The sequence below is a fragment of the Cricetulus griseus genome (assembly GCF_003668045.3).
Source record: "Cricetulus griseus strain 17A/GY chromosome 1 unlocalized genomic scaffold, alternate assembly CriGri-PICRH-1.0 chr1_0, whole genome shotgun sequence".
Taxonomy (NCBI): domain Eukaryota; kingdom Metazoa; phylum Chordata; class Mammalia; order Rodentia; family Cricetidae; genus Cricetulus; species Cricetulus griseus.
This window is the reverse complement of record NW_023276806.1, coordinates 117,797,397-117,809,849: the sequence shown is the minus strand read 5'-3', so window position 1 is coordinate 117,809,849 and position 12,453 is coordinate 117,797,397. Positions and strand designations below refer to the sequence as shown.

The 12,453-nt window shown below is 36.3% G+C and overlaps 1 protein-coding gene across 2 annotated transcripts in view; it reads right to left on the bottom strand.

Moving 5' to 3' along the window:
* The window catches only part of LOC100765263 (EGF-like and EMI domain-containing protein 1), a 555,097-nt gene that overhangs the window by 484,530 nt on the left and 58,114 nt on the right, over positions 1-12,453 (bottom strand). For both annotated transcript variants that reach the window (XM_035451664.1, XM_035451665.1), the window contains exon 2: positions 2,185-2,319. In XM_035451664.1, coding sequence (XP_035307555.1) covers positions 2,185-2,319 — 135 coding nt within the window. The remainder of the gene's footprint in view (positions 1-2,184; positions 2,320-12,453) is intronic.

The following is a 12,453-nucleotide window of genomic DNA, read 5'->3' as shown; positions in this document are numbered from 1 at the left end:
TCAAAGCATGCTAGTTTCCTCTCTATCAAATCAAAGTTCTAATGTGCTTTATCCCCGACCTTTTAGCTCATTCTTTCCCCATCATATACCTTGCCCCATGTCCTAGCCTAAATCCCTCGTTATTCAAGAACAATTTCTATTTCCACTACCTCCAAATTCTCTCCTCTGTGTCAGCTCTCTTCATTGATATAAACAGACTTTATTGGCTTCAGCATTGTTTATGGCATTTAATTATTCAAAATCTTGAAATATAGCCTAGTATTTTTGTGTGTATCTTTCAATTAGGATGCGACTAGATGTATATACAAACAAAAAAGTGTATGCTTGGCAAGACATCAATTATTTTCATACACTGCTGCCCCTTTATATCAGTGCCACAGAAAGAGTTGTTATACTAGCAAGCTCTTGAGTATAAACATGCGAACCTTGTGATACATAGCCATGTTTGTTTCTCCCAGTTCTAAGCATCTATATGGCTGAGGATTTTCTTTGGTTCAGATCACTGTTTACAACAATCTAACCACATTGGGATAGTAAAGAGGATTAAAATGAAAAACCATTTTCAAAACCAATTTCTAGGGCTATAGAAATGGCTTAGTTGGTAAAGGACTTCCCCACCAAGCCAGTAACCCTAGTTCCATCCCTAGAATACACATGAAGACTGGATTCAGTAGTACAGGTGTCTATAACCACAGTAGTCTTAGGGAGTATATAGGAGGCATAAACAGGGGGAATTCCTGGAGCATCACTGGCCAGCTAAGTTAGTAGTGAACAAGGGAGACCTTGCCTCAAACAGCATGCAGAGAACCAACACCCGTGGCTATTCTCTGACCACCACATGCATGTCATGGCATGTGCATGCACATGGGCAGGTGCTGGCATGGCCACACATGCACACACAGACACACACACAGACACACACACACACACACACACACACACACACACACACACACACACTCCTCTAATAAATAAATCATATATATATATATACATATATATATTATAATCATGTGTACACACACACATACACATTCCTCTAACCAATAAATCATATATATTAGAAGCATGCATCCTGTCTAATTTTCTGTGATAAATTCACACATATTGAGTACACTGGGAAATATCAAGCATTATGCTTTATGTGTAAACTATGTTTTCAGCACTCCTCGTGCTATACATATATGCCATTATTTTGCAACTTTAAACACTAAAGCACAGAGAAATGTTGAATTTAACTTAAGGCCACAAAGCAACTAATAATTAGGGAATTTTTTCTGACTTCACTGTCATTCAAATACTCTCAATTTAAAACAGAACCCCCCAAAAGAGAACTCATCTAAAGGATAAACACACATGCATATGCATATATATACACACATATACTAGGTAACAATATTTATAGTTACAAATGAGTTGGTCTTGAATTATAACTGTTACCATGACTGTACAATGGCAGGCTTAGTTACTTAGAAACACCCTAACTTTTCACTGCTGATAGTAGTATTAATGAATTCATTAACCTAAAACCACACTTTATTATTATGAATTATCCTAAATTTAGATCCATTTGATACATTTTCATAAAATACAACCCATTAGCAATCATTTGCATCAAGAGGCTCTTAGATGTTTTGTGAAACTATTTTAAAACTGAAAAAAAAATGAAGTCTACACGAAGCCTGGACTCTTACAAAGCACTGTGAACCCTTGCTTTCTCTTGTCTTGCAGCCTGCTGGGTTGATCCTAATTCAAAGGCCATAATAAAGTTAAAGAGTCTGTGGGTTTCAAAGTGCTTGAGAGTGACAAGGGCAGGTCAGATGTTGGTTCACAGCTGTAGAAATCCTGGAACAAGTTGAGCTAAATTTAGCAAACCAACACAATATCCCATGTTTCTGTTGTGTTTCTGATCTTTAGCTTTCAATGGTATATCATCTCCTGAGTTAAAAATTAGTGTCTATAACCCAAAATAGTTCACACATAAGTGAGGTCTAACATAAAGTAAGTGTCCATCCCATTGCTGAAAGAAACTATGTAATTGTGAATGTTCTTGGTAAGCGTACCTTTGCCCCTTTACTTAATTATCCAACCATTTGCTACAGTTCACTGGATAAAGTATTTTGGAATACAGGAAGCTTCTACTTTTGAGTTTTAATAGTTACAGGATTTATCACATCACCTTACCTTCTCTCATAAGCCACGCACCACCGTAGGCCTGTACAACCTTGCTTCCAGAACTTGACGGTCTCTATGAAAGCTTGGGTGCATGGGCGTGACAGCCCTACCACTGTCAGCTGCTCCTCTTTGCAAACATTTGGCCTTCACAAAAAGAGAAAGGAACAGTTACACCAGAAGAAGTGAGCAGGTTTTCTGTATGAAGCATGGGGTATTTATTCATCCATTTTCCACAAAAAAATTTGTATTGGCTTAGAGAAATGTATATAGAAAGTAAAAGGTGAAAATACAGGCAATGTTTTGAAAAGTTCAGGCTCCATGACAATGTACAATTACCATGTGTCACTTGAGGGAAACAGTTTATAATATCTGGGGCCAAAAAGAAAGAAAACAGGAATAGATTTTGAAGATCAAGAACAGTTTAGAGATAGGCAAGTTGTTAAATCCCCGCATGATTAAGATAATTGAGTTGCATATTAAGTTCTGAACTCTGAGAACCAAAATTTAGAAAGAAACAGAATGTCAGAATTCTCAATGCCCATGAAGCAAAAGCAAGCCAATTCATGAAAGAAATTTAGGCTTTCCTGGAAATCATTTCTGAGCAGTATTTTCTTTCTGTTAATTTAATTTAATTTCATATGTAATATGATGCTCGTTTAAACACAAATAATTTTCAACATCCCTGTCCAAGTTTGCTTCCTGCTTCTGTGGCAAAACACTGACCTAAAGCAAATTGGGAAGGAAAGGCTTTATTTGGCTTGAATGTTACAGTCATTCACTGAGGGAAATTGGAACAAGAACCCAAGGCTGCAACCTGGAAGCAGGAAGTGAAGGTTCACTTCCTGCTTTCATTCAACCTGCCCACCTGCACAGCCCAGAACCACCTGTCTACAGTAAGCTCCACCCTTGTCCGTCATTTAGCCATCAGGGGGCAATTTCTCAAGTTGTAATGAAGAACAAACATCACTGTCCCATTATAGAGCTATTATCTTAAACAAAGTTGGTACATATTCTTAGGTACACTTATTGTGTATCTATACACTGATAACCTACATAAAGCACCAATATTACTTAGAATCTTGTGATTTTAAAAATGCTTTTGTTGATGATCTATTTACTAGCTCAATGCAGTCTCCATTTAGAGTAATACTAATCATAGTAGCAAGCTAGGCAAACTGTTCATGCTTTTCATGCCTGTGATGTCATTCACAAACCATACACTGAGCCAACTGAGGATGCAAAACATTATCCAACCCTGATATTCCTGACTCTGGGCAGTTGACATTTCTCACTTAGTCTGTCCTACTCCTGATCTCAGAGCATTGTAAGAATGGCTTAGTTGAAAAAAAAAAAAGAATAGCTTAGTTGACCCTTCTCACAGCCAGTTAAATGTAAAAAAAATGACCTCTATTTCAGTTGCTGCAGTCAGCTCCTACAAACCCCTGTGAACTTGCCTAGGAACACAGAATTAATACTGATTAATAAATGTCTAAGTATATTCCTCACACATAACTCACTGCCACCACCCTGACTGCCCACAGCTTCCTCTGTTATCACTACTTTCTGTGTTCTAAGTCTCACCACCTGATTTCTCTTACAGCCCATTTCTCACATCCGAATACAACTCTAAAAGGTGATTGTTTAGATTTGTAATTGCCAGCCTCACCTAAATGCTATAAGGATCATGCAGAACTTCATTTCAGAGTTTGCATAGCACATTTTAATACTTAAATACCAAAATAATGAAGTAAGTATAAAATTGTACCTAAGATATTTATTCATAAAAGCATCAAGAATTGGGCAATAAGACTAAAGAAAATCTTAGCTTTTAATAATCAACTAATAAAGAGAATAAAAGTGTGTGTATACATACATATGTGTATATATACATGTGTATAAATAAGAACACAAATATATTAATATGTATATATGAATACAAATACATCTTTATTTGGTCTTACATGATTTTTATGAGCCAAGCAGCCCAAACAGAATGAGCACAAAAGTCTTTTATTTTGTTATCAACAGTGTAATAGATTACACAGAAACCCACACTGAAGTCCAATGTACATCTGTGGTGATATCTTGCTTGTACAAATAAATCCTGTCTGAGGGTCAGAGAATGGAGCTTACCACTAGCTAACCACAGAGTTCTGGGGTCTTTTCAGATAGACAGGAAGTAAGGTAGCTGGATAGAAACAGGATATAACCAGGGAGAAACAGGAACTTGCTCTCTTGTCTGCTGAGATGCTAAGAAGGTAAGGTGTGGCTTGCTCCTTCTCTCTGATCTCACCAAGTATAAAAATCAGCTTGTACTATAAACTGCTTTTGTCAATTTTGAGGTACTTGATGAGATGATCCAGCCTCATAGACACTGCTTGGAAAAATTTCGAGGTGGGTTGCTGAGGTGACCCAACATCACAAAGCACTTTAGCCAGGACTTGAAACAAGCCTGGTATTTACCCATTATGCAGAGACTGGACAACAAATAATACAGCTTACAATTAACACAAATTTTTTTCAGGATTCCCTAGAGATGCCATTGCCCCCCAGACAGCAAGAAGTAACTTTAAGAAGACTATGCCCAGATTCCCAAGTGGTGGGTGGGTGGTTTTTGGTCACTCATTGGGTTATGTTTAGGGGGACTGGTTACAAAATGTTGTTGCTTATGACAGGAAGAAAGTTGAACAAAGTGGATTATATTCAAGGTTTTTGTTGGGAAAAAAAGAGGAATCCAGATATGATAGGATAAAAAGGGTAGATTATTGAATCTACTCTGAAAAGAATAAATGGGAGATATAGATATGATAAGATGAAAGAGTAGATTATTGAATCTACTCAAAAACAACTACTAGTTTTAAATATTTACATTGGATTGGACTTCTGTATATTGATACAAATCTGAGATTAATTTGCTAAAACATGCTGTAATACAGATCTAATATTGTTCATGATATTGTACTTATGCAGGTCATTTAACAATGTAATACAAATCTCTAGTCCTTGAAAGTTATTATTATCAACTATGTAGGACAATAAGGAAATATAATTTGGTAATTAGTCAACTATTAGAATCAAACTTGTAGTCACTTTTGGTATATTTACAAGGTCAAACTGATATTTTAGAAAAAGAGGTCATCTTCAAGAAATTCAGAGATCTACAGTCTATGGCATTTAACATTTTTTTAAGAACATAGTTTTGTGAAAATGAGACATGTGTGTTCCTGGCAGCACCAATCTATGTCAGAGAAGATGATAGGCACCTAAGAAACTCCACATGGGTTTACTTTCTTGTGGCAAAGGTAAGCCACTGGGCAAGAAAGTGCCCTTGCCTTAACTGCTGACAGTATGCTGTCCAAATTGGACAAACAGTGTAATGGCAAACCTTGCCAAGATAAGGCAGACCAATCCTTTAGAATATCCTGGATCACAGAAATGTCTGTCACATATGCTAAGCCTATAGGCTGAAGATGGATTCCTCAATATTGCAGAGCAATCTTGGGTGACTGTCCAGGCAGCCAGCTGTTTCTGTCATTTCTCACACTGTTTGGAAGTCTCTTGGTCACACTTCATGTATACTCAGTTAATATTATTTCTTTCTCAGGTCTCTGAGGGAAGTGAAGACTAGATAGTATAATTATAGTCTTCCTTATTCACCAAATTCAGTAAAGAAACTAAGTAACGTATGTTAAGTGTTATAGGCTTAAAAAACATTAAAAGATATTTTGATAATGCAAATTAGAATAGAAAGTAAATTAGGTACAAGACTTTGGACTCATCAAGAAAGAATAGATAATGGCGTATTTTCTCTGAATTTGTCATATGCTAATGGACTAGACATTGTTAATTTACTTATTGCCTGTATATATTTTATATAGTTAATGTACTTATTGTATATATATTTTTCTTATATTAGTTATAACCTTTTTAAAGTTTAGACAAAAAAGGGGTATATGTGGTGATATCTTTCTTGTATAAATAAAGCCTCTCTGAAGTCAGAGAACGGAGCTTGCCACTAGCTAGCCATAGAGGTGTGGAGGTCTGTACAGACAGACAGGAATTGAGGTAGATGGGCAGAAACAGGATATAAGCAGGGAGAAACAGTGAATTCTCTCTTCTCTGCTGAAATGCTAAGGGGGAAAGGTGTAGCGGTGGCTTGCTTCTTCTTCTCTCTGATCTCTCAGCATTTTCCTATAGATCTGACTCCAGGTTTTTATTACTTAGACCAATTAAGAGCTCCATTTACATTTACAACCTCTTCACCTATCTACCCACCAATCCACTCATTCAACAATTACTTATTGTGTACCCATACACACATTGTATTGTTTCAGAAGCATTCCACAAAACACAATACTGGGTATATGTCAACTATCATAGAGCACTCACCAAGAAGTGATGAGTTGATACACAGAATGAGAAATAGCCAGTAAAGGACACTACATCAAACTACCCAACAGTGTAGATAAGCTGCCCTCAAGAATAATTATGGAACCACACCAATTTCTCTCACACATTGGTTAAAGGCAACTGCCTCTGTAATTTTATAGGTGAAGCACAAATGAGGCAGAACCAGCTTCTAGAAATTGCATTAGCTGTCCAGTTAGACTTAAGTTGGTAAGAGAAAGGCTTTCCCCCAACATGTACAAGAGTCTGGTAGTATTAATTTCTAACTAAATCATATGCTTGTCCAAAGTCACCTGTTACCATCTAAAATACAAGTCACCAACTTCAGACCAAAGCAAACCAAAGAACCTAAGGTACCTCCTTCATCCCTGGCAGAATTCCAGCATCCTCGCTACTTCTCCTTTCCTCTCCCAACACAAAAGCCAGGGATATTAAGATAAATGAGAGAAAAAAGTGATGTCTGACAAACAGATGACAACCAACATTTCTATACTCCTTGATGGGCCCTTGATGCTATTGGAACTACAGTTATAGTTTGTAATGGCAGAAAGGAGTAGCTCGATGTTGAGACTGGCAGATAAAACTAACCAAATATTTATTTATATTCATATATACATATGAGTTTTAAACTGAGTTGGAATAAGCTAACAAGTGACTTTAAAATTTGCAAACAATGTGTAATGATGGGGAAATGGGCAGCAACTTGACATAACTTTTGATTACAAAAATGAATGAATGAATGAATGAATGAATGAATGAATGAATATTCCTGTATTGTATACCAGTGCACTGCAACTTTTCACCAATCAGCATGGCTGCCTGATGAGTATAGACATCCCTCCAGCTGTTATCTTTGATACCCAACCTAGAACCAAGTGTCAGTCTTTTCAATCTCACCATCTTAGAAGGTCCTTGAAAAAAAGGAAAGAGACAGAGAAGACAGTTTGTTGCATGCTGAAAGTTTGCTTTGTGACCTCTTCTCCTCTCATTACTCACTGGTTAACTCAGCACCACCTCTGCCTAGCTCCACATCACACCTTAGTGAGTCCTTAGGGAGTCCCAGCACATGACTGCTTGGCCCTTCCATACCTGCTCTGGTTTACCAAGAGACTTAATTTTGTTTCCAAGTGTTCCTGGCTTAGTATCATCATCATCATCATCATCATCATCATCATCATTTCTTAAAATTTCTTATCTAGCTTTGACAGATATCTCATAAAGTAGAACTTCCATATATGTTCTTAAAAATTACACTTTCATAAATTTCTGAATTCTTAAGTATATTTTTGCCCCACTCTAAAATATCAATATTTCTAACTTAGTTCTGTGGTGACATAAGGAGGGTGTTCAATAGGTTGTACCCCAATAAATGACTATATTGTTTTGTCTTTAGGGGGATCCAATGATCAAGATGTACAGATCAGTTAGTGCATAGAAAGGGTTTGGAACAGTACTTGGCAGATAACCGTGACTAGCTATACATTAGGTGGAGATTTTTATCACATTAATAATCTTAATAACATTTCTCAAAGAAACAGCAATCTACAAAATTTAATTTTTACATTACTACTAATTTGCCAGGCAGTGAAACAGATGAAAATAGATAATACATCGTTTTCTTTAAAAGAAGAACTTAAAATGACACTTCCTAATGAAAACACTAATTAAAATTAATAAAAAGGCACCACACCGCTGCTGCATCTGAGCCTCGATCCCCTTAGGTATGCACGAGCCTGTGCTCTTTAATACTGTGATATAATTGGGGAGAAAGCACTGCCTTTTATGTTTCCTCAGCCAATAGGAGAGTGTTCTGGAGTCAATAGATAAGACAGTAGTGATCTCCAGAGCAACCGAAATAACCGAGGAACCCAAATGAGGGCTTAGAAAGGAATGTACCCTCGTGTTTCTGAAGTCTAGTACTGTGTACTCTTCCTTCCTTGTTGTCATGAGCTGGCTCTCTCCACAGCTGCAAATTAATTTCCTCTACTCCCTAAATGAATTACACGTAACTGTTTCTAAAAATGACTACAGCCATGAAAGTCATTTTCACTTAATAACTAACTATTAATCTCATATTTCTTGTTGTCACTTTAGTATGAAGTGCAAACAAAAATTATGCTAAACATTGCAAATTTATAGCAAGCACCAGCCACTGATCTATATTATTATAGATGGTTTATCACCAGAAGCAATCTAAACAAAACTCAATCAGATTGATGTTACAATTTGTATTTATTTCTCCCAGCACTAAATAGTTCCTCAATTTCAGAACCATCATTAATTTCTTATAAATGCAAATCTTTATTTCTTATTTTAATCTACAATGATTTCTCCAAGTCTTCAGAAGATTAGCTTTTACATAGAATATTCAAATAACCATTATAAATGAGATTTGGTATTCCCTGGGCAATCTATTAGCAATGATGCATAGAGGACTTAAAAGGAATGGGTGGTCCCTATTGATCCAGGATGTAATGGGCTTACAATGTACTCCTTCCTTTTAAATGATCACCTTACAAGTCAAAATCAATTCATACATAGACAATAAGTTCAGTATTTGTGAATATCTTTAAACTGTTTTTACTACTTTTGTAATCATTTAATTTTATTATGAATTCTTTGGGATTTATAGGAAAATCTGAGTCATTACATTGAGCATAATTAAAAGAAATCTGTAAGAATCTGTTTGTCTTACTTTTGTGGCCACCAGAAAGCAAAGAGCCTTGTGAATCTCACCCTGACCATACAGTCTGAGAATGCTAACCACTGCCTGTGCCCAGATCCTTCTAGTTAATCCACCACAATTCAGCCTCTTGAATCCCTGTTAATACGTATCTGATTTGAGGACTTCATTAGTGAAATTTCTACAGTATACATTATTCCCCAGCCCTGCTTCCTCAAAGAGAACAGTAACCCATGGCATTTACAGAAGCCCAGCTAACCATTGCTATATCACATCTGTTGAGTTCTTCCACTGACCCCTCCCTGGACTGCTCCCCCATCCTTCTCCTCCCCATCTCCTTGGTCTATGTTGAGAAGTTCTTTATGAAAATTGATTCATATCATATGTTTTCTTTTTCTAAACATGACTCTCATAGCTAATGTATGTTCAACATCATGTCATAAACAGTGGCATCAGTTAGCTCAAACTTAATGGGAATCAAATGCTTTGAAGACACTGTGATGAAGAATTCATGAATTCTCTCTCCAAAATTTCTCTGATCTTGTATGATGTATCAGCACTTCTGTTAGGGGCCTGTAATACAGTCAAATTCAAACTGTCCTTGAAACTAATAAAAGAACACTCAGGTCTAGAAGAGGTTAAATGATATTTTCATATTAGTATACAACTTGTACAAAATTGGTAATGTAAGACATGTGTTTACTCTTTATGAAGCTGCTGCAGATTATAAAATCCCCTATTAACCCTAGATTTACTTTGATCAAAGGAAATATCTGTTTATCAAAAACCATAAAATATTAAAGAAACAAAAGACAGACACCATATCTGACTGGGGAGACAACCCATGCTTTTTGATGTGGAAGAATCAACACTGGTCTACTGTGCATACTACCCAAAACTCTCTGCATATTTACTGTAATCCCTGTTAAAAAAAAAAAACACTATAGGGACGTTTTTCACAAAATGGAAAAATCTAACATCCATATGGATCCCAAAGAGAGCCAAAAATAAATAAAATTCAAAATTAATGCATGCAATTGAAGCAAAGCTAAGGAGCCAGCTTGAAGGCACTGACCTAAGCGATGAGTGAGGGATGTGAAAACAGAAGCACAGAGAACAGAGCAAAGATGGACAAATAATACATCAGCACAAAACCTTCTGTATAAGCAGGAGAGCAGGCAGGGATGGAGGGATGACTTATGAGACATAGGAAGATTCCCAAGTCACACATTTGATAAAGGTTCAATGGCTAAACTAAGGAATGAAAACCCAAATATAGCAAAGCAAATACCCTAACTAAAATGGTACCAATAGATCTGACTAGACATTTCCCAAAAAAAGACACACAAATGGTCAGCAGGAATACAAAAGAAAAATCAATATCACTATTTATCAGAGAAATATAAATTAAACCCTCAGTGAGATGCCATCTCACAGCCATTAGAATGGCTATTATCATAAAAATGAACGATAAGAGTGGAATGTTGGAGAAAATATGGCCAGTGGAGACACCAGGAATTCTCTGCACTGCTGGCAGGGAAGTAAATAGTACAGTTACCATGGAAAAATGAGGAAATTAAACTTATGATATGACCCAGAAATCTCATGTCTAAAAGTACATGTCTGAAGTACTAAAGTGACATGTTAAAGAGTCATTTGTATTGGGTTCATTGCAGCATTACTCACAATGCTGAGACACGGAGTCATCTCAAATCCCATGAGTGGGCATATATATGAATAAGGAGGATGCAAGACACACATGCACACACGTGTACACACACAGGTGTACATACATACACACACACACACACACACACACACACACACACACACACACACACACACACACGAATACTATTCAGCCTTGATAAGATGGGAAGCCTGTCATTAGTCACAACATGAATGAACCTGGTAGACAATTTGTTATTCAAGATTATCCTGGTACAAAAAATTTCTTATGATATCACTTAAGTATAGAACCAAAAAAGTTGAACTCACAGAAGTGGAGAGTAGAGTGACATCTGCCAGGACTTGGGAAAGTACAAAAGACATTTATCAAAGGATACAAAATCCATTAGGCTGGAAGAATTTAGTTCAACATAGTAAAAATGGATTCTTCACAATTACTGAGGTAAAACACTATAAGTTTTGCTCTACAAAAAAATTTGAAAATGATAATTCCTATCTCACTTCCACTTAGCCATTTCAAAATATTTCCAAATACCACATTGTATATAATAAACACATATAAATTTCACTTGTCAATTTAAAATGATTTTTAAATAAAAATGTTTAAACCTTAGATGTCATTTATCCTGATGTCTGTGGAAATGTGGGACAATTCCTTAGACCCAAAGGTATTGCATCACAAATCGATTTATGAAGGAGACACAATCTGTACACAGTGAATCTACAGGATTTGATAACATGAACTCAGAAAGAGCCGAGCAAATTAATACCACTTCTGCTGACCAATCTGGGTCAGAGACACTTCCTTCTAGGAAGCTGGATGCCTTCTATTAAATCTTTCTTGTACTAATTAAGCAGGCTCATTCTTTCTTCAAAGATAAATGTCTTTACTCTTCAACATCATTTGTTTATCAATATTAAATTAATGCAAGTAGTATAATACCACAGCAATGTAATGCTTACATAAAGAGACATGGGGTAGAAAAATTGAGATGCCTGGTAACTGTCCTTAACTACCATGTGAGGTCACTTTTCTAAGGTTGGAGAGTGAGGGCAGTGATTCTCAACCTTCTTGATGCTGTGACTCTTCAATACATTTCCTCTTGTTGTGGTGACCCCAACCATAAAATTATTTTCATTGATACTTCATAACTGTAGTTTTGCTAGTTATGAATCGTAATGTAAATATCTGTTTTCCCCCAGTCTTAAGGGGATCATTCAACACACACAAGGAGTCATGACCCAGATGTTGAGAACAACTGGTCTAGGGCTAAAATGAGATTATTTTAGACAGACACTTTATAATAAATGTTTCCACTAAAAAACTATTTGAGGAAGTTATTAGCAATGTCATGTCCTTCCCTGAAAAGAAGAGTTAAACAATGAGCAGATTGTAATCTCCCCCAGAAACACAGGGTTCCAAATAAGGATCTACTCTCTGGCAAGTTTTTTGGGTTTTCTCCAAATTTACATTTTAAAATAGTAAGAGACATGAAATT